Source organism: Ursus maritimus, unplaced genomic scaffold (assembly GCF_017311325.1).
Source record: "Ursus maritimus isolate PB19 unplaced genomic scaffold, ASM1731132v1 scaffold_36, whole genome shotgun sequence".
Lineage (NCBI taxonomy): Eukaryota > Metazoa > Chordata > Mammalia > Carnivora > Ursidae > Ursus > Ursus maritimus.
The window spans coordinates 14,880,030-14,903,284 of NW_024426230.1; the positions used below are offsets into that span (position 1 = coordinate 14,880,030).

The 23,255-nt window shown below is 36.6% G+C and overlaps 1 protein-coding gene and 1 long non-coding RNA gene across 6 annotated transcripts; one reads left to right on the top strand and one right to left on the bottom strand.

The window, feature by feature from the left end:
* The first annotated feature begins 1,380 nt into the window (after window positions 1-1,380).
* On the top strand, window positions 1,381-21,532 carry GEMIN2 (gem nuclear organelle associated protein 2). Of its 5 annotated transcripts, none has more exons than XM_040620851.1 (10): window positions 1,391-1,589; window positions 1,974-2,058; window positions 3,455-3,544; window positions 4,624-4,683; window positions 7,158-7,271; window positions 8,920-8,964; window positions 9,366-9,434; window positions 13,890-14,000; window positions 15,921-15,979; window positions 18,662-19,417. In XM_040620851.1, the coding sequence occupies exons 1-10, from the start codon at window positions 1,453-1,455 to the stop codon at window positions 18,882-18,884; spliced, it is 993 nt and encodes a 330-aa protein (XP_040476785.1). In that variant the 5' UTR covers window positions 1,391-1,452; the 3' UTR covers window positions 18,885-19,417. The 5 variants fall into 5 exon arrangements, with proteins under 5 accessions (XP_040476786.1, XP_040476785.1, XP_008692107.1 ...); XM_008693885.2 differs by lacking the exon at window positions 18,662-19,417 and adding an exon at window positions 19,892-20,246 and having other exon boundaries at window positions 1,396-1,589; XM_008693879.2 differs by lacking the exon at window positions 18,662-19,417 and adding an exon at window positions 21,115-21,532 and having other exon boundaries at window positions 1,420-1,589.
* Window positions 17,314-22,326, bottom strand: LOC103665861. Its single transcript, XR_569421.2, has 2 exons — window positions 22,267-22,326; window positions 17,314-17,554 (listed from the first exon to the last, which is right to left on the bottom strand). It is a non-coding gene; the product is annotated as an uncharacterized LOC103665861 (long non-coding RNA).
* Window positions 22,327-23,255: the final 929 nt, after the last annotated feature.

Consider the following 23,255-nt stretch of genomic DNA (forward strand, 5'->3'; position numbering starts at 1 on the left):
GTAACATTTTTAACCAAATAACCTTTTAGTTTGCCGCCAAGCAGTGTGTTTATGAGTCTCCCAATTGTTCAGTTACTGTTCATAAGCACAAATTTCTTTAGTTCTTAACCCAAGAACTTGTCCTCACTTTATCTTCAAATGCAAGAGTTATGTTCTGGTTTTTTAATCAATTGCTTGCAAGCTAAAGGCTGTGCTTTAAAAAAAAAAAAAAACTTAAAAATTAACATAATCTTAGAAAATAAAAGTCAATTGTATTCACTTAGAGCTTGTTTAGAAAGTATAAAATATAATACTTTCATTGTTTCTTGGAATTTGTCACCCAGCACAAGTTACTTAATCCATTTCTGACTTGTTCCCTCACCTGTAAGATGGAGATTAAAGTACCTGCTTCACAAGACTAATCGTGGTAACTTTTGGGAATTAGCATTAACTTTATCCTTTCACTACTCATACTTAAACAAAGAAAGTCTTTCCAAAGAAAAAGAAGAGTGTAATGGCTACTCAAGGACTAATATTCATTTCGGGCAAGCATAAAGTCATCTTTCAAGTAGCCAACCACAAGAAATTTCTCTGGAAAATTATTTTTTCATTCATTTGGCATCAGATAAATCTGGGTTGGAATCGCTCTTCCCCTTTGGGAGAAAGTCACAGTTGTAGTACTTAACCCCTCTTTCCATAGATTTCCTCCCTTACAAAACCTGGATAATACTATAATATCACTTACTTCAAAGGTTGGTTTAAAAATTAAACAACGTGGGGCGCCTGGGTGGCGCAGTCTTTAGGCGTCTGCCTTCGGCTCAGGGCGTGATCCTAGCGTTCTGGAATCGAGTCCCACATCAGGCTCCTCCGCTGGGAGCCTGCTTCTTCCTCTCCCACTCCCCCTGCTTGTGTTCCCTCTCTCACTGGCTGTCTCTGTCAAATAAATAAATAATATCTTAAAAAAAAAATCTATTAAAAAAAAATTAACGTGACGTTGTCAACCAGGGGTTTAAGAAGCCAGAGCTTGCTTAAATACATACATACATATATACATACGTACGTAAGTAAATAAATAAATAGTGGATTTCTTGTTGACAATAAAAAAAAAGAATCTAGAGCTCAATAATGGTAATTACGGCAACACTGCTCGTTAATTCAAAAAATATTCAAGGATCCCTCACTACGCAGATGCATAAAGGTTAATAATCCTCAGTCTCTAACCTCGCCTTATAAGAAAAAACAGAGGGACACACGCAAAAACACCTCAGAACCACTTCTGCAAGGAACTAAATTCACTGTGTTCTTACACCACCGGATCCTTAACCTTGGGACAACCAGCAGGCTTCCTCAAGTGCTATCACGCCCCCTAAGCCCTGCCTCCCTCGACTCCGCGCCTAAGGTGCCTCCCTCTGCGCCTGCGCCGTGACCTAGATTTGGCGCATGCGCTGAGTGGGACTGGCTGGATTAAAAACCATGGCGTGGATACCCGCGGAGTCTGCAGTAGAAGAGTTGATGCCCAGGCTGTTGCCAGTGGAGCCCTGCGACTTGACAGAAAGTTTTGATCCCTCCGTACCCCCGAGGACGCCTCAGGAATACCTGAGGCGGGTCCAGTGAGTGATTCGACCCTGTGCGGGTGGGCTGGTCGTCCGCTATGCCCCTGGGCACAGCTCGACTCCTAAGTGTAATAAAGCCCCGCCTCTGTTGCCCTTCCCGGTCTCACGCGAGGTAGGGTCGAATCAATATCACTTGATTATATCTTTATCTGGGCGAGTTTTTATGAACTTATTTTGTTTACCTGTGTCCAGATGTGTACTTCTAGATTTCCTTGCTTTCAATCCAGTTAATTTCGGAAATATATTGTTTACTACGTCAATTGCAATTCTGAACGTTTTTTCTGATTTCGTAAAGAACCGTAGAAATGTACCGCTCGTTTTACTACACATGAACAAAGCACAGCCGTACTCACATTTCTTGCATTTATTACTTATTTGTAGGATCGAAGCAGCTCAATGTCCAGATGTTGTGGTAGCTCAAATTGACCCAAAGAAGTTGAAAAGGAAGCAAAGTGTGAATGTTTCTGTGAGTTTTATTACCCAGCGGGGGATTCACCCCTTTCCCCCTCCCCCGCCCAAATGGAAAGATCGGTGCTTTTCCTATGGTATCCCACAGTATCTTTATGATATATGTAAGATTTGACTACTCCCAGTGACATTAGACATTAGGTTGTACTTTTTCCCCAAAAGGACAGTTGGCATTTACTGTTGTAAATGAGGTTGTCAGTCAAAAAACTGAGGTTGTCAGTAATCCTGGCATTCGTGGAGACTCATCATACTTTAGGGCAGTCCTAAAGGACTCTTTAAATAGGTTACTTACGTTATCATTTATTTTTAGGGAACCTTTTTCCACTTGTCTTCATAATTATTCTTGGACTGGTGTTTAATGTTATTTACTGTAGTTTGCATGTTGTGAATTTGATTAAGTTTTGTTTTTAAGAAGAAATACTCAAGTATGTTACATTTTTCTGTCTACTTGCACATCTTGACCGTTTTTGTTCATTTATTTATCCAGTGTATTTTTTATTAAGCAACTAGGTTGTGCTAGGCACTGGGAATACAACAGAGAATTAGACACAAAAATCCCGACCCTAGTAGAGTTTACATTCTCCTTTGGAAGACAGAGAGTAAACCAGCAAACAAACTAATTATTTATTGTGACTGTTGATAAGAAAATTAGGTTGTATAAAGACCAGTAAGTAACAAGGTGGAGTTGTCGCAGAAGGTCTCTCTGAGGTCGTGCTATTTAACCTAAGGTCAAAGGAGAGCAGCAGTTTTTAAATTGTGATAGGTCCTTTTCCTTTTATGTTCCAAGTAATTTTTTATCTTATGTTTATTATCAGGATATTTTAACTCCGATACTATAATGTTTCATATAATTTATTTTCAGAAATTTTTAGTTGATGGACGAGAATGTCTTATATACCTAGCTTTTGAAAAGTACACTTTTATTTCAAGGCAGTCTGTCATCAATTTTGAACTGTTGTGCTGTCTTAGGAAGCTAAAGTTGCCTTTGTAAAGTCAAGTGTCTTAGATTATTTGAGTACATTCTGCCCATACCAAAATTCTTTATTTTGGATATATCTCTTTGTTTTTCTATTATAGAAAGGTAGGACTAATTATATTTTCAGGGCTCATATAATTTAGATTTCTTAGTTTAGAAACTCCAACTATGAACCATTCCAGATTGCTCTTATTGAAGTGACTCTACAAGGATCTTTTCCTAACGTTTAAACTTGGACATAAATAATAAAGTGAAGGGCCTACTTTTTTGAATCTGCAAGAAGTATAGTATCTTTCTTATATAAGCTTAATCATTTACTTTACTACTCTTCATCTTGATTCTGCTTTTATTTTGCAGAGGCGTGAGATTCTAGTTATAACACTAACACTGATTCTAATATTTATGAACTAATTTATAGCTTTCAGGATGCCAGCCTGCTCCTGAAGGATATTCTCCCACACTTCAGTGGCAACAACAACAAGTGGCACAGTTTTCATCTGTTCGACAGGTAAGTGTACTTTAATTATTTATTCAAATTAAACCCCTTCCACCAGAGAAAGACAGTTATTATATGGTTTCACTCATATGTGGAATGTAATAAACAGCATAGAGGACTGTAGGGGAAGGCAGGGAAAACTGAACGGGAAGTCATCAGAGAGGGAGACAAACCATGAGAGACTCTTTTTTTTTTTTTTTTTTTTGTTGTTGTTAGAAGATTTTATTTATTTATTTGACAGAGATAGAGACAGCCAGCGAGAGAGGGAGCACAAGCAGGGGGAGTGGGAGAGGAAGAAGCAGGCTCATAGCGGAGGAGCCTGATGTGGGGCTCGATCCCAGAACGCCGGGATCATGCCCTGAGCCGAAGGCACACGCTTAACCGCTGTGCCACCCAGGCGCCCCGAGAGACTCTTAACTATAGGAAACAAACTTGAGGGTTGCTGGAGGGCAGGTGGGTGGGGGAGGGGGTAATTGGGTGATGGGCTTTAAAGAGGGCACGTGATGTGATGAGCACTGGGTGTTATATGCAACTGATGAATTATTGAACTCTACATTGGAAACTAATGATGTAATATATGTTGGCTAATTGAATTTTAAATAAAAATTAGACCCCTTCCTACCTTCCTCCCTCAAGATTTATTTCTGTTCCTAGACTGTAGTTGGAATAATAAGATTCATTCTTCTTTCTTTTTTTTTAGATTTATTTATTTGAGAGCATGTACACGCATGCAGGCAGGCATTTGAGTGGGGGGGAGGAGCAGAGGGAGAGAATCTTCAGGCCGACTCCCCAGTGAGCAATGAGCGTGGAGGCCTAGGAGGGGCTCGATCCTACAACCCAGGAGATTATTACCTGAGCCAAAACCAAGAGTCAGTTGCTTAACTGACTGAGCTACCCAGGAGACCCAAGATGCATTATGCTGAAGGATAAAGTTAAAATATTTATTAATCAATTACCAGATTATAATCATTGGACATAATACAGTTTGAAACATGTCTTCCAAGTTTCAGGATTGCTAGGATGTTGCACAATTGATTTCTTTTCAGTTATTCATTCTCCGAAGATCACTTGCCTAACTTTTCTTCCTTTAGAGTGTGATCAGACATAGAAATCACTGGAAATCACAACAGTTAGACAGTAACGTGACCATGGTATGTAAGTTTCTTTGTTTAAATTGTACAGTGTGTACCTATTTGAAATAGTCCATATTTAATGCTAGTCTTTAAAGATTCACTTACTTAGTTTATATTATTTTTGTTCTTTTTCATTGCCCCTTAATAGAAACAATTCTGTTATATTAGTAGCCTTAAAAGTATAGAAGCAGTAATGCAGGTTGTTATTTTTATAAGTTTTAATCCATAGCATCTTGAGAGACTTTGAATAGGTAATTGTTCAGCCTCTACAAATTTTTAAGGGTTCTTCTACACATTGCTTTTTTAGAAAATAAATGCATTTTAAGTATTTACAAAAAGATTGAATAAGGGTTTATTGGATTTTCCTGGTGAAGTAATGATGCCAATACCAGTGACACTTTAGTAAAGCCTGTTGTGCATATTAGAAAGTAGTATTTTCTGTGCTTTGTCAGTTTAGATAATCTAATTTTCAACTTCAGGAGATGTGTTGTATCTGGACTACTGAATAAAAAAGGGAATTGGAGAAGAGATGGATACATTGTTCCAGAACAAGACTTTTAACTTTTTAGGGAGTCTCAAATTCTTCCTGAGAATCACACAAAAGCTATTTGTTTATCTTCAGAGGAAAAATTGTGCGCACCAAAGCACACAGTTTTGCTCCCAGTTTCAAGTAGTTCATAGACTTCAGACTTTAGAAGCTTCCTCTAGGCAGTGTTTCCTAATATCTTTTACAAAGTAACACCTTGGGATAAATGGAGGAGTCTGGACTACAAGCTGAAAGCTGAGAAATTCAGTATATGGATTCTACTTGCTTCTCCATACCAATTGAAAGCTCTGCTCTAGGAAAACTGTGAAACGAGCTAACATCACTTGCCCAAGATCATTTAACTCATAAAAGGTATAGCTGAGATTCAAACCAAAGTTTGGCTCTAAAGCTTTTCCCTGTGCTATGAGGCCTCCTGGGAGAAGGGGGTAGTAGTAGAGAGGGTAGGTGAGTAGATAACATTTTTTTCTTGCTCAGTGTAGGGACTTTTGGGTACATGCTTAATAATTCAAAAAGAAGCTGCATCGGTAACATTATGACAATATAATTTTGTCAAAAATGTAAATGAACATAATTGAATAAATTATGATCCATCAAAACAGTGAAATATTAATAGCAATAGCATGTTCATCATAGCAAAAGTAAATGTTATGTAAATAAAATGATCTGACATTTAAAGCAACTAGGTAAATATAAACATTTATTTATTGATTTATTCATTTATTAAGCACCTGCTATCTTTAATAATCAGGGTATTCAGTGTTACCTGAAATAGAAATAGTCTCTGACCTAATGGAATAAAGGGAAAGGGCAGATACAGTGTTCTAGTACAATAGGTTTTAACCTTTCAGGGGTCTCATGTTTGTCCTGAGAATCTAATGAAAGCTATTTATCCTCAGGGGGAGAAAACTACACCTGTGGAAAGTAATGTGCAAAGTGTCGTGTACAAATAAAAATTGTTTTGTTAATGCTTCTCCCCACTGTTCTTGCATTTGTTAGTGTAAAATCAATCTATTCCTTCTTTGATTGGACTGCCCTTCCAAGCATGTGAAGCATGTAATTCTGTCTCCTTCCCTGGTCTAAACATCCTTCGTTCTTGTACGTGCTTTCAGTGCATTTTTTTCCCATACCAGTTTCCATCTTTATCACCCTCTTGAACAAATCCTTGTTTGTCAGTGTCCATTAAAGCGTGATCCAAACTAAACACATAATGTGTAACACTTGAGCACTGTATTAATTTGCTAGGGCTGCCATAACAAAATATACAGACTGGGTTTTATAGCAAACAGTAATTTATTTTCTCATAGTTGTCTAGGCTAGAAGTCTAAGATCAAGGTATTCGCAGGTTTGGTTCCTCTTGAGGCCTCTTTAGCTTGCAGGTGGCCATCTGGCTGTGCCCTCACATGGTCTTTCCTATGTGCACAAGCATCTCAGGTGCCTCTTGTTACCTCTGCATTTCCTTTTTTTTTTTTTTAAGATGTATTTATTTTAGAGATAGAGTGTACACCTGTGGGGGAGGCTGTGGGGAGGGGCAAAGGGAGAAGGGGAAAGACTCTCAGGCTGACTCCACACTGAGCGTGGAGCCTGACGTGAGGCCTGAGATCACCACCAGAACATAAACCAAGAGTTGGATGCTTAACTAACTGGACCATCTAGGTGCCCCTAAATTTCCTCTTCTTATAAGGACATCGGTCAGATTGGATGAAAGCCCACCCTAAAAGCCTGATTTTAATATCCATTATAAAGGGCATGTCCAAATACAGTCACATTCTAAGATACTGGAGGGTATGGCTTCAACATACAAATTTTGGGGGGACAAAATTCAGCCTGTAACAGGCACCATATCTTTCTGTTGAAGTGATAGGACTATAGAGGACTTGACTTCTTTTTTTACTATTCAGTTAAAAAAAAAAAAAAGAAATAATTCTCTTTTTTTCTTTCATTTTAGCCAAAATCTGAAGATGAAGAAGGCTGGAAAAAATTTTGTCTGGGTGAAAGGTTATGTGCTGAAGGCGCTGTTGGACCAGCTACAAATGAAGGTCCTGGAATCGATTATGTGCAAGTAGGTGATCTGTGGATAAACAAAAAGGGTTCTACTTTTGGTGCATGATTGAATACAAAGATTCTACAAACTACAGCCTAGGCCAAATCTAGTCTTTAGCCTGTTTTTGTACAGCCCATGAGCTAAGAGTGTTTTTTTTTATAATACTAAGTTATTGAGACAGTGTGTGGCCTGCAAAACCTAAAATACTTACTGTCTGGCTCTTTACAGAAAATGTTTGCCAACCTGTGACCTAGTTAATTGGCTCTTTAACTTGAAAATGTGCAGCCCAGTTTCTGAAACAATGTACTGTGACTTTTTTTAGGTGGGTTTCATATCTCTTAGGTTTTAGCTATGTGATGACTTCATGAGTTAGATAGGATTCAGGGTTTTTTTTTTTTGTTTTTTGTTTTATTAATGATTAAACATGGGTTTTGAGTTTTGAGTAGTCAGGGAAACAAAGGGAAACATGACACAATTAGGTGCTTAAAAATGCTTGTAGATTTCATATTCTGGAGATGAGGTGTTGAAGGTATATTTAAATTTCCCATGGCTTTATTCTAATCATAAATTATGTGGCCAACTGCTTCTTGTCCCCACAGTGTGTGTGTTTTTCCCATTTAAAAGTAATTGAACCAAAAAATGTACAAGCTCTAAAAATTGGGTGCCTAGGTGGCTCAGTAGGTTGAGCATCGACTCTTGATTTCAGCTCAGGTCTTGATCTCGAGGTCATGAGTTCAAGCCCTACATTGGGCTTTGTTTAAAAACAAACAAACAAACAAAAACTCCAAAAAGCACTAAAAGACCAAGAACCCAATTAAAACAGAAAAGGCAAAGGATATAAATAACTCACAGAAAGAAAAATGTGAATTGCTGTTATACGAGAAGATGCCATATTCACTCGTAATAGAAATATAACTCATAACTCCACTGAGCTGCCATTAGCAAAGGAAATATGATAGGCTGTGTTAACAATGGCTGGGAAAATAGGCACTCTCACACATGGTGGTAGAGTGTAAATAGATTCAGATATGTAAGTGAACTAATTTGGCCCTGTTTCTTACACAATCTGTTCTTTTGGATAAAACCCCTAATGTATGTTACATTTTAAAATGTAAAATTTGAGAAAAATTAAAACTTCCTTATTTAGCTTGTTATATACAAGTAAAATACACCATGTGGAAGAACCATTTAGGAAGGCCAAATTAATGCATATCCTCTTAACTTTCTCTAAAGTCAGTGCTATTTTTATAATGAGGGCTCCCAGCATTAAACTTCAAAATACTTTTTTAATTGAATCAGATTAGGTTTGAAAAAAATTACTCTGAGTACCCTTAATTCCTGAAAATGTTAACTTTAGCTGAAGATTTTGAAAAAGTGTGTGCAGCATGTTAATATAGTATCAGTAGTATCGTAGTATCAGTTTAAGAAATTTCATATTTTAATTACTAAAGTCATTATTTTTAAATTTATATATTCAAATAGCAAAACATTTTTTGAGGTATTACCAACATAATAGTTGATGGAATGTTTTATTATAATGGGTTGTGAAGGAATTTCCTGTTATTCTTTGTTTTTAAAAAGTGTGGTAAAAAATTCACCAGTTTGAAAACAATGAAGCACCCTTTATAATACCATTTAGTAAATTTCAGTCTTATTTTTCTTTCAGATTGGTTTTCCTCCCTTGCTTAGTATTGTTAGCAGAATGAATCAGGTAAAATCCGTCTAATAATAAGGATGTGTGTATTTTTTTGTTTCCAGTGTGTATGAGAATATATGAACACATTTATTGAATACTTACAGTATGTAAAGCCCTGTCCTAACCTCTTTTAACAGTTGTTGTTTAATTCCCAATACTATCCTATATGGAGAATTATTATTAATGTCTACTTGTTATAGATTAGGAAGCAAAATTGAAAGTTAAGGGACTTGTAGGTGGTTTTTCAGCAAGTTCTACTGGCAGCATGGCGTTTAATCCCAGTTTGATCTAATTCTAGAGCTCATGCTAAATCATGTTGCTAAACTATTCAATTATATACATTTCAACCCATGTTGAATTTGTCTTTGTTTTATTACTAATACATTTCTTCCATCTCCCCTTTCCCCCCTTTTTAGGCAACAGTAACTAGTGTCTTGGAATATCTGAGTAATTGGTTTGGAGAAAGAGATTTTACTCCGGAATTGGTAGTATTGCATCTTTTTATTTTCATAATTCTGACAAAATTATATATACTTATTTTATATATGAGATATGAATATGTGTGTATTATACCTGTATGTATAACTGTGTACAATGCAAACTGTGCTTGTTTGCAGTGAGATAACTTAAGAGTAGAGTGCAAATCAACATACTATTTCTTTCATTGAGAAAGATTTGCCTTGGAAAAAGTCAACTAAAGAGTTGATTTGTATCCTGGGAGAAGCACCTTATCTCACTGCAGTCCAATAACAAATAGGTCACCGACTGACATCCAGTCTGGACATCCAATTTTGAGTAGTGCTGGCTTAAAGAAATTTGAAATGCATTTTCTTTTCTTGTGTGTTTGTATGTGTTGTTTTTGTTTGTTTGTTTTTTAAGGAGGCTTCATGCCCAGCTTGGAGCCCTACATGGGGCTTGAACTCAAGACCCTGAGATCAGTCAAGGCCTGAGCTGAAATCAAGAGTCAGACGCTCAACCTACTGAGCCACCCAGGTGCCTCAGAAACAGTGACTTTAAACATTAATTTTTTCCCTTTAAATGTACATGTTATATAGTAGAGATTTAAAAGAATAAAATACAAAAACGAAAAATGAAAATCTAGTGATAAAGAATATGATCATTATATTTAATGTAAGAGATTTATCTAAGCCACTTGGCTGGATGGCAGGCTTAAAAACTTATACATTTTATTGCAGTGTTGGTTTATCTGTTTCTCCCAGCAGACTATAAGTTTCTGGAGGGCAAAGATTATATCTTATGCTTTGACAGGGAGCTTTGGAGCCTCAGGTACACTTTTTTCCAAATATCCTTAACTGTAAAAAATCTGTGTTTCTAAAAACTAAATCTAATTTCAAGGGATAATAAAATTTCTTACCAGGGGATTAAGCAGATAATTCATTTGTATAATGCCCACCAAAGTAACCCATTTTTGAAGGTGAAAAAGGAGCTGTAAATATAAAACTAAAGTAGAGGGGCAGTGCAGCAGGGTTGTTAAGAGTATAGCCGGCTTGCTGGGATGTGAATCTCCGTTCCGCCAGTTAGGATATGTGTCACCTTAAGCAAGTACTGAATCCTTATGTGCTCCAGTTTCCTTGTCTGTAAAATGCAAATAACAACTCGTAGGTTATTAGAGGATTCAAGAAGTTATATACAAAGTCCTTAGAGTAATGCCTGGCACACAGTACTTGCTATTAGTGTTGGTATTTGATATTCTTTTGTGAATTTGATTTCAAGACCATGGTTAAGGATCCAGCTCTTGAGCTCAGCTCAGGTCATGATTTCAGGGTTGTGAGTTCAAGCTCCACATTGAGCTCCATGCCCAGCATGGAGCCTACTTTAAAAATAAATAAATAAAAATAGATAGATAAAATCATTGTTTCTGATTCAGTGGTCAAACATGTCTTTTTACATAGTATAATTAATATATTATTCTGGGTTTTCTAGCTCACATTTCATATATATATTTCTATATGATAATGTAATTCACATAATTTCCATTGTCTTAATGTCTCATAGTTTACTTTGATTCTCTCATTATTGACCATCTGGGTTCTTCTATTTTACAATCATGACTAAATTATAAACATTTATACTAATTTCATTTTAATTATTTTCTCAGGATATTGCTAGAGTAGAATTACTGGATCAGGGTTTTATAAGCTTTTGTTATATTCTGCTACATGGCTTTCCAAAAGGAATGAACCAGTTAATAATGCCATTGGCAAAGGAGTCTTATTTTTCCCTGCGGCTCCACTTTAAGTTGAACCATGTGCATTTGCTGATTTTGTAGGTTAAAAACATTTGATCATCAGTAATTCCATATTGTTCAATCTCACATAAGTTCTGTTTGCTTTCAAATTTAGTGAATTTATAGTAGTACTTCAAAGTAAATATAATTTGTATTTTCTTGAATGTCAGTGAAACTGACTTATTTTTCCCATCATTGGTATATTAGGTCAACCTTCAGTAGATAACTTTGTTCATATTCATATTACTTGTTCATTGGCATCTGGATATTGAACTTTAAATTCTATATCCGTTCTTTCTCTCTGATAGTGACCTATTAGCAGTATTACCGGACCTGTTTTCCTTCTCTTCCTTTAAACTTTATTTTTTAAACTTTTTGTTGTAAGATTTTTTTGGATTTTTTTTTTTTTTTAACTTCTAAAGAGGGTGATAAGTTTGACTTTTCCTGTTTATTAGTGAGAGCATACTACCAAAAAGTACTTATATTTGCCAGAGGAACTGACAACTGATTTACTAAATTTTAACCTAATTAATCCTTTGATTCTAACCTTGAGTCAGTCTGTCTCTTAAATCAACAGTGTTCAGTTTCTCTATCCAATTAACCGTACTGTCAGAACTCTACTATTGAGAATATCAGTGTATAAAAACCTGTATCATGAGGTTTGCTTATCGTAAACTAGCAAAAGGAAAATGGATCTCTTTTTTTAAATGTCTTTACTTGCGATTAATTTTTTCTTGAGAAATAAATACAGCCTTGTTTTTAATCCAGATGTGAAGGTATTAAGCAATAGCTTCAGCTATTTTGTTTTGGGTTTTGTTTTTACATTTTAGTATTGCCACAGAGTGCTCACTGGCTTTAAGAAAAGGCACCTCTCAGTATAAATACATCTTAGACAATCAGTAGAGGTTTAAGCACCATTTGAAACCTGAATGCCAGTTATATACCGTAAATGTAGCCCTGAGAATTTGAGCCAAGTTTAAATGTTTAATAGCTTTTATGATATAGAAGAGAATTCCACTTACTATTTATAAAAGAAACTTGGATGTGAATCTTTTGTTTAGAAAAAGTCTTACTGATTTGGGGTAGCTTGAGGAGCTAATTTAGTTTGTTGCATGAATTGCTGTGTAAACATTTTTTAATATTCTTTAGATTTCTCCAAAGTGATGTATTGCTCAGAACAAACTCAGTCATATACACTGCTGGTGGAAATATAATTTGATATAACTTTTCTGGGATACAATTTATTGATTATATCTCAGAAATATTTATAAACATGCTATAATTTTATTTCTAGGAATTTAGCCTAAAAAATCAATCAGAGATGCTCTGAAACTTTAAGGATATTCATCACACTGTTTCTTATGTAACAGCAACAAATTAAACCTAAGTGCTCAAGAGTAGGAAACTGGTTAAGTAAATTATGGTGCATCCAGAATGGAACATTCATTCCACAAATATTTTAATTTAAGCTCCTGTTGTGCTCCAATTCTAGACTGGGTCCTGGGGGTATAATATCTATCATTATACTTTCACAGAGTTTGGGGAAAGAAAGAACAAACCAGCAGTGACAGGAAACTATGATAAGTGCTTGGTTAAAGAGTATTTATCTAAGTGCTATGTTGAGATTAATAACATTCCCTCATTAATCCCATTTAACAACATGGGAGATATTTATTGTGTATTGCAAGTAAAAAAAGATGGCTACAAAATGTTATTACCACATTATTAATGTTACTACAATAGTGGAACTTTACTTTTTAAAAGTTGTACATATATATATGAAAACGATAAAAATTAGCATTTTTTAAATTAGTAGAAATTTTACCTGGATGGTGGGATTGCAGGTGTGTTTTTTACTCTATGTGTTTTGTATTCTTCAGTTTTTCTGCATTGAGTATTTCTTCCTTTTGTAATTGAAAAAAAATCCATTTTAAAAAATGATAGGGATAGGAGTGCCTGGGTGACTCAGTCAGTTAAGTGTCTGACTCTTGATCTCAGCTCAGGTCTTGATCTCAGGGTTGTGAGTTCAAGCCCTACATTGGGATCCACGCTGGGCATAGAGCCTACTTTAAAAAAAAAAAAAAAAAGGATGGGGATAGATTTAGTTTGCCATGATACTTACAGAAGTATCAAAACATTTTTTTTATAATTTCTTAAGATTTATTTTTTTTGAGTAATGTCTACACCTAGCGTGGGGCTTGAATTCAGAATCTTGAGATCAAGAGTCGCATGCTCTACTGACCAAGCCAGCCAGGTGCCCCTCAAAACATTATTTCGTCTAGAGTATAGTTCCTTTGTATAGACACGGGGCAAAGTTATAAAGTTATAAAAGTATTTGTGTATCTATCTGTAAAGGGTAAGGGAAAAAAATGTCTTAATTTTTGCAAGGATTTATGCACATCTTAATATAGTTTTCTACTATAAATTAGGACTTCAATTAAGAATCTCTGAAATGAACTCTTTGGAAATAAGGGTATTTTGAAGTGTCCAGTGTTCTGTGTCTATAGTAAGAAGATACAAAAGATACCAGCTGGCTGTCTAGATGATCCCTTGTTGTCTATATCCAAACATAATACAGTTATTGTTACATTAATTTATTCATAGCAAATAACCAGACACAACTTTCGACATTTTAAAAAATAAACTTATAGTACAGTATTTGCTACTTACTACTTTTTAAAATCCTTTTTAGGGAAGGTGGCTTTATGCTTTATTGGCTTGTCTTGAAAAACCTTTGTTACCTGAGGCTCATTCACTGATCCGGCAGCTTGCAAGAAGGTGCTCTGAAGTAAGGCTCTTAGTGGTAAGTTACAACTTACAATTTCAGATTGAAAGCACTCATTGATTTATGTGCTGATAAAAAAGGATTCCGTTGAAATAGGAAAATGTGGACTATTTTATTAGTCAAGATTAGATTTAGCCACATAATTTTAAAAAGCCCAAAATAACGGTAGCTTAAATAAAATGGACATGTTTTTCTTAGATAAAGGAAGTCTGCAGGTGGACAGAGCAAATCTAAGATGGCAATAACCCAGGCTTTTGAGTCCTCCCTCATGTGGCTTCCATTGTCAAGCTCAACTCATGGTCCAGGATGGCTGCTGGAGTTTCAGCCATTATATTCGGTTATAGGAACTAGAAAGAAGAGAAGGTTGTCCTCTAACAAAGCTTCCCAGAGGTTCCACAAGCACACCTAGCTCTATATATAGCTCATTTAGCCAGAATTTAGTCACTTGGCCATAAAGAACTATGGGAAATGTTTACTTTTAGCTGGGGGACAGTGTGCCTAGGTAAAAATGAGCTTCCTTTGCTAAAGAGTAAGGGAAAACAGGAAGCTACAGTGGTCAACAGTCTCTGGCGTGAAGATTGTGTTGAATTTCTCCAGTCAGACGCTTCACTAACTCATGCCTGCAGCATTACAGTATAAATAAGTTTATGCCAGCTTAAGTCCACTTGTGATTTTTTTCTTTCATCTCTCCTTTCCCTTCCACAAAATGTATAATGCTTGTTCTCTATTGACTACTCAAAAATATTTTTGTTAAACATCCATCATATGGGCCAAACTAGCTTCTATGGCTTGTACTCCAAGCAAAATGTACTTGCTACTCAGTAAATATTTCACATGTTTTGTTCCTAGACTTTATTTCCTCTACAGAAGTGTCTTGTCACTCTTCCAGTCTGCATCTAAATACCATTTACTTTTCACAATCTGGCTTATATTCCACCCCTTTCTATGATACTCTCTCTGATCCTAATAATTAAAAAGAATTTCTTCATCCTGTTTTTCCAGTATACTTCATACTTTTTTATGGGCACTTAACACATTTTTCCTTTCATTAAATTTAGTATGGATATTTCATCTTCTCTGCTATAAGCAGGTAATAGTTTTATTCAGCTTTGTTCCATATAGTGCTTGACACATAGAGTTGAGTAGACTAACATTATGGAAGTGTGTCCCAAGTTTGAATTAACACGTGACATGTCTGTTATAACATTACTCAATAGGTTATTGTAACTATATCTTGAAATGTATAAAAAATAAACTTCACACTCTGTAAGACCACTTTATAAAACATATAGTTCAGTAACTACCTCCATCATAGTTGAGAACCCTGATCTGCTGGAGTATTTTCTGGTATGTCTTATGCTAGAAGCCAGAATTTCACTCCTCAGTTAAGTTCTTTAAAATATTTTTATATAGTTTGTCTTCACTACTGTCTATTTAGGACATAGGGGGGTTTTTTTGCTCCTCTAGTTGGAACCAGGAAAAATCTCTCTCCCAAGTTAGTCTGCTTTGAACCTTCAACTCTTTCTTTTCCCTGTTGATGACCTTTCTTTTAAAAATCATGTCAGGGGACACCTGGGTGGCTCAGTCAGTTAAGTGTGTGCCTTCGGCTCCAGTCATGATCCCAGGGGGCTGGGATTGAGCTCCATATTGGGCTCCCTGCTCAGTGGGGAGCCTGCTTCTCCCTCTGCCTGCTGCTGCCCCTGTTTGTACGCTTGCTCGCTCTCTGACAAATAAATAAAATATTTAAAAAAATCACGTCAGATGTTTCTCAGGGGTTGTTAATGCTACAGTTTTCTCCATTTTCTTTGAGGTTTTCCACTTCCATGTGATTATTATTATCTAATAAAATTTTCATATTTTGCATCTTAAAAGGAAATTTGTTTCAGAAGTGCTAGGGAGAACACTCTACATTTTTCTGATTTTTTTTTTTTTCTTTAGGACAACAAAGATGATGAGCGGGTTCCTGCTTTGAATTTATTAATCTGCCTGGTTAGCAGGTGAGTAATCCTTGACTCCTTGCTTTATAATAGTGTTATTAATAGAAAATACTGTTTTCATTTTCAGGCAGAGGAAATTGAGGTATAAGGAAATATTGTATGCATCACAACTCCCTTTTTTTTGAGTTTTCTCTGTAATTCTGCAGTGTAGATCCTTATACATTATAGCTCTATTATTTCCTAAGGGCATACTCCTAGAAATAAGTTGAAGGGCATGCATGTACTTTTAAAACTGAGATATTTATTAATAGTTTGCCTTCCAGAAACTCACACCTTTCTGTGTTCCAATGAAAGTGTCAGTGAGACTGCCCATCTCCTATTCAACACTGGGCATTTTTGGTTGATATAAATATTTCCATTCTAATAATAAAAAGATCCAAGTTATTTTTATTTGCATTTGTTTAATTACCAGTGAGGTTGAAAGTATTTCATTTTGTTGCATTTTTAATTGCCTGTGTTCTTTATTCATTTTCAGTTAGGACATATTTTTATTTAGTATGTGTTCAATTTCATTTCTTACATTGAAATTCCACCTGGAATTTATCTGAAAACATTCTCATATTCTGAATTCAAGTGTATGAGTATGTGTGTATTATACTTACACATATACATGCACACATTTATTTTAGATCTCTTTCTGGACTTAAAAATTTTTGTACATTGGTCAGTGTTTTTAGTCTAATGCCAGTCCTACCTTTTTAAAGCTTTATATTATATTTAAATATTGGGAAGGTAAATGATCTGTGTCCGTTATCCTTCCTCAAACAAAACACTTTTTCAGAGTATTCAACACATAGTTTCTCAATCTATAATAATTATGCTGCTGGTGATAATTAATACTTAACTAGGCACTTCGTGCCAAGTATTTTTCTTAGTACTTCATAATAGAAACTCATTTAATCCTTAGAAGGTAGGTATTGTTATCAATTACAGATGAGGAAACCATGGCAGAAAGAGATAAAATAACTTTCCTGCCATCACGAAGCTAGTAAATTGTAGGGTAGGATCCAAAACCAGGCAGCTTTGTTCCACAGCTAAGCTCTGGACTATGCCCTTATCAGACTACCTCATCTTTTGGTAATAAGGATTAAATGAGAGCCCTAGGCAATATGTATACTGGGTCTTTAATCCTTGCAACTCAGAGTTTTTTCTTTCACTTTCACAGACTGAAGACACAGGTTCAGAAACATTAAGTAATTAAGGTTCAGTAAACTATTACTGAATGAAACCAGAGACTTAAACATATCATCTGACTAGTAATTCACTGATATTTTATAATGTGCAGTTATTAGAAAAGAAATATCCAAGTGATTGGTCATGGTTATTTTTTTTCCCCTCAAAACATTACGTAAAAATGGAAGATAAGTTCTAGGCTAGAAAATTTTCTTAAACTATAGGCTTCACTTAAGAAAACTTGCAGAAGAGGGGCACCTGGGTGGCTCAGTTGGTTAGGCGCCGACTCTTGATTTTGGCTCAGGTCATGATCTTAGGGTCCTGAGATGGAGCCCCACATTGGCGTCGAGTCTGCTTAAAATTCTCTCTCTATCTTCCTCTGTCCCACACAGTGGGCACTCTCTAAAAAAAAGAAGAAAAGACTTAAAGAAGATTCTAGCACGTTTGAAAAAAGATAACATAGACCTTGACTCTTTGCTGTAGCCACTTCAATATAAGTATCAAATATCGTTATAAGTCTCTTGTGGGTTTCTTTGTTGTTGTTGGTCTTGTTTGTTTTATAGCTTTAAGGCAAAAATGGCTAACTGATAGAAATACCTACTCAAATGAGTGGAATCCCATTCAGATGGGATCTAATAGCCATATGTTAACCACCTTAATTATTTTATCAATGAAAAATGTTTTAAGCTTCTTATTGAGATTTTCAAGCATATATGAAGGTAGAATAATAGACGCCCGCCCCCACCCCCGCCCCAAGCAATCCGTCACCCAAGTTCAACATTTATTAACTTCACCACAATGTTCATTTGTCTCATCCTTTTTGTTGATGTATATTAAACAAATCTCAGACATGCCATTTCTCTTGTTTTAGTGTATCTAAGTGATTAGGATCTTTTAAAAACATGACTCTAAAACTAGTATCACACCTAATAAATTTAATAATTCCACAGTATTATCTGATGCCCAGTTCATGTTTCATACGCCTCAATTGTCCCAAAATGTCTTCTTACATTTGAATTATTCAAATCGGGATCCAACTCTTTCCCTTTCCACACTAGCCAGGGAGAGGTCCGAACACATGCTCTTGTTCTGCATTCCCATGGTAACTTAAAGAGAAGCTTTCACAATGTCCAGAGCCCTTGATATCCTGCAAATGTAGGAGGAAGATGTCCTCAAATTCCTCACAGCAGGAACCGACTTAGGTGGCACCAACCTTGACATCCAAATGGAGCAGTACATGTACAGAAGGAAAAGTGATAGTATCTACATCATAAATTGGAAGAGAGGGGCACCTGGGTAGCTCAGTCGGTTAAGCATCCAACTCTTGATCTCAGCTTAGGTCTTGATCTCAGGGTCATGAGTTCAAGCCCCACATTGGGCTCCATTCTGGGTGTGGAGCCTACTTTAAAAAAAAAAAAATCTGGACAGAACCTGGGAGATGCTTCTGCTGGCAGCTCGTGCCATTGTTGCCACTGAAAACCCAGCTGATGTCAGTGTCCTGTCATCCAGAAATATTAGCCAGCGAGCTGTGCTGAAGTTTGCTGCTGCTACTGGAGCCACTCCCTACTGTTGGCTGCTTCACCTCTGGAACCCACTAACCAGATCCAGGCAGCCTTCCTGGAGCCAGGACTGCCCACAGCCTCTCACAGAGGTGTCTTATGTTAACCTGCCTACCACTGTTCTGTGTAACACAGACTGCTCTGCGCTACATGGACACTGCCATCTCTTGTAACAGCAAGGGAGCTCACTCGGTTGGTCTGATGTGGTGGATCCTGGCCTGGGAAGTTTGTGCATGCTTGGCACCATTTCCCGTGAACACCCATGCAAAGTCATGCCTGATCTCTACTACTACAGAGATCCTGAAGAGCTTGAAAAGGAAGAGCAGGCCGCTGATGAAAAGGCTTGACCAAGGAGGACTTTCAGGGTGAATGGACTGATCTAGCTCCTGGGTTTACTACTACTCAGCCTGAAGTCACAGACTGGTCACAGACAGTTCCCTACTGAATGAAAACTGGAGTGCTCAGCCTGCCACTGAAGACTAGCCTACAGCTGCCACTGCTCAGGCCACTGAATTCGTAGGAACAATCACTGAGCAGTCTTAAGCTGCTCTTTCACAAAGGCAAACAAAATGGAAATAAGGTTGACAGAAAATAATCAATTGCTAAAAAAAAAAACAAAAACCTAATTTAAAAAAACCCAAATCAGGATCCAAGTAAAATGCACTCATTGCTTTTGTTTGATATGTTACTTGAGTCTTCCCATCAATTTCCTGGATTTCTCTGCCATTTATTTGTCGAAAAAACAGTCGTATCTTCGTGATGGTGTTTAGTGTGTTCATTTATCCCCCATATTTTCTGTAAGCTGGTAGGTAGGTTGGTTTAAAGGCTTGATTGGGGCGCCTGGGTGGCTCAGTCATTAAGCATCTGTCTTCAGCTCAGGGTGTGATCCCGGCATTCTGGGATCGAGCCCCACATCAGGCTCCTCTGCTGGGAGCCTGCTTCTTCCTCTCCCACTCCCTTTGCCTGTGTTCCCTCTCTCGCTGGCTGTCTATCAAATAAATAAAAAAAAAATCTTAAAAAAAAAAAAAGCAGGTCTTCTAACAGGCTGTCTTTAAAAAAAAAATAAATAAAATAAAGGCTTGATTATCATATATAGTGTTTTTTTGTTGGTTTGGCAAGACTCCATGGGTGCTGTGGTGCACATCAGGAGGCACATAATGTCTGGTTGTCCCACTTTTAGTGTGATGAAGTTGATCACTGCATTCGGGTAAAGGGATATTGCAGTCATTATTCTTGTTGATGGTGAAACTGTTCCATCTTTGGCCAGAAGGAACCCATCAGGTCAGTTCCTATGCTTTTTGTTCTATATAACCCTGGTGGTCTTTCATGCTTCTTTCAGGTATGTCTAGATGGTTCAAATGTATTTTAGACATTTCTGGCCCCAGATCTGGAATCAGTCTTTTTTCCCCAGGAGTGCTAGTTCCTCTTTTAAAGTAGAAAATGGTATTTAGAGTCCCCAATTTGGAATTAGGGAAGCTAGCTGTTATTAGATTGGTCATTGCCTTTCGGCCTTTTCAATGACCAGAGATGGAAGTACATATTTTTTAGAAAGAGAAAAATGAAATCATGAGTTCAAATTGAAATTTCAGTTCTGATTTAAGATTATATGATTTTTATTTATGTTTCTTTTCTCCTCTGCTGAAAATTCTGGTTTCTGACATTAACAGTTACTGGCTTTATCCTATAATATGCACATAATAGTTTCAGAATAAATATACTAACAGTGTTACTTATAGTGCAACTATTGAAATCAGTTTAAGAATTCTTTGCAGTTCTTTTTGTTTCTGGTATATATCACTAGGGACATATACCAGAACATCACATTTAAGATCACTTGAAATTACTCTCCTCTGTGTGATTTTAACAGCAAATGATAAATGAGAAGATTCATTTGGTTGGGTTTGGTGATTTTCTTTTTTATGTAACCTTGTTTTATAATTACATAAAATATTTACATTGTTCAAAGTTAAAATTTTAACTCAAGGTACATTTGAACTATTTTAGAACCCACCTTTATCCTCTCTACCCTTTCTCCCTTCTGTAGTTTTCCATTTTATTAATTTTTGGTTTATCCTTCCATTCACTGTTTCTCTCTAAAAGTACAAGCAAGTATATATAAATCTATCTGCATTCCTACGCATCGTTACAAAAGGTAACATACTAAACATACATTTTCACTTAATAAATCCTAGAAGTCATACTACATAGCAGTGTATTTTCCTCATTCCTTTTTCTAAAAAAGAGGCTTATAGAAAGCCGCAGTCTTCCATTGTGCAGATATACCATCGTTTAGTCAACGAATGCCCTTATTGATGGATGTTAGGGTTATTTGTGGTGTTTTGCTATTACAAGTAGTGCTGCTATTAATATTTTTAAGCATACATGAAATTCTTTTTTTACTAGGTATTTTGACCAACGTGATTTAGCTGATGAGCCATCTTGATGTTGCTGGTGTCTCAGGGATAGAAGATACCTGTGGTGAAGGCAGCCTGAGTCTTGAGGATGTAGTGACAACTCAAGTGAGAACTGAATCACATCTTCAACATTATTTGAAGGGTCTTCATCTTAACCTGTGCATCTCAAGTTGACATTCAGAAGATAAATTGTATTGATTTGAGTATCTTAAGTATTCTTTGGAAAATCCCAACCAGCCAGTTTTTTTATGAACAGTTTAAACAGTTTTCTGTTATTACATGCTTTTAAAACAAATTGAGTGCCATTTATTGATGAAGCATCCCGTTCAGAAACTGTATGATGAAATTTTACAGAGATCCTTGGTGCTTTTTCATTGTTTCTTTACATAAATACACATAAACTCTTACTGAAAATGTGTTTTGGTTATTAAAATCTTGTTTGACTCTTGAACAAAACAAAAGACAATGGATAAATGTCCTTAGTATTAGAATTAAGATAATCTTGATTAAGTGGCAAATGTTTTCATAGCAACAAAACTAATCAAAAATTTTTCCCTCTAAGCTCCATACTTTTTAACCACTTTATTACACAAAACTTTTCCTTAAATCATTTTCTGTAATACCCTAATAAGTCCACTGTTTTGTCTGTCAGATCTCTTGTTCATATCACTTAAAATTTCTTTATCAGGTAGGAATATTTTCTACTTTAACAGAAGATCCAAGTAGCAATGTTTTTTCAGTAGGGATTTATTTTTCTCACATAACCAGAAGTCAAGAGGAGCTGGCTACTGGCATTGGGTCAGTGACTGCACAATACCAATGTCTCTGAGAGTATTGTGGTCTTTCCCTTTTGGTAACAAGATGGCCACTGCAGTTCAAGGCAATGTGTCTGTATTCAAGACTGAAAAAGGGGGAAGGATTCATAGCCTTCCACATCTGATAATCATAACAGCAAAACTTTCCCCAGAAATTCACAGCAGATACGTATTCATTTGTTGGCCACAAGTGTGTAACATGATCATCCCTAGCTCCGAGGAAGGTGGAGAAATAAAATTGTAAGCCTTTCCAGTCTTTCCAGTAGGAGGTAGAAAAGGAAAAGGCGGGGGTGGGGGGAAGAAAAGGAAAAGGGGATTGGAAATACCTGCAGATCTGGGGCACCTGAGTGGCTCAGTGGGTTGGGCATCTGCCTTCGGCTCAGGTCATGATCCCGGGGTCCTGGGATCAAGTCCTGCATTGGGCTCCCTGTTCAGTGGCAAGTCTGCTTCTCCATCTGTGATCTCTCTCAATCTTGCTCTCAAATAAAATCTTCAAAAATAAGTAACATAAAATAAGATTATTTCATCCGTCTCTCTTAGCAGAATAAGCCTAGTTGGAGGCTGAATTAGATTAAAAGTGGTTCAGGTTATCAGTTCTAGCATCCGAGAACAAAGAAAAAATGTTTCAGAAATTACAGAGAAAGATCAAGTTGACCTGTGTTCATGTCAAGATTATATTTTGCAATACATATTACCAAATTCCCACCAAAGTTCTAAAAAAATGTTTCCTAAATGTACCTTAGATTATTGATTTATACGAGCTGTTAGTGTTTCTGAAAAAAACGGTACTGTAATCAAATATGAGGTTAAACAAAATTAAGCTAATTATTGTTTGATTTTTTTTCAGAACCTGTAACATGCCATTAATGTGCATTAAAAATCTACAAAAGGGGGCACCTGGGTGACTCGGTTAAGCATCTGCCTTTGGCTCAAGTCATGATGTCAGAGTCCTGGGTTCAAGCCCTGTGTTGGGCTCCATGCTCAGCATGGAGTCTGCTTGAGATTCTCTCTCTCTTCCCCTCCCTCTTGTGCATGCATGCTCTCGCTCGCTCACTCGCTTGCTCTAAAATAAATAAATCTTTAAAATCTACAAAAGAGGATGGACTTCCAAAATATATTTGATCACAACACTCATTTTTCAAAGACCACTTTGAGGGGCAACTGGGTGGCTCAGCTGGTTAAGCAGCCAACTCTTAATTTTGGCTCAGGTCATGATCTCAGTGTCCTGAGATCGAGTCATGCATTGGGCTCCACACTAACCCTTGGAGCTTAAGATTCTCTCTCCCTCTCCCTCTGCCCCTCCCCCCACAGGTGC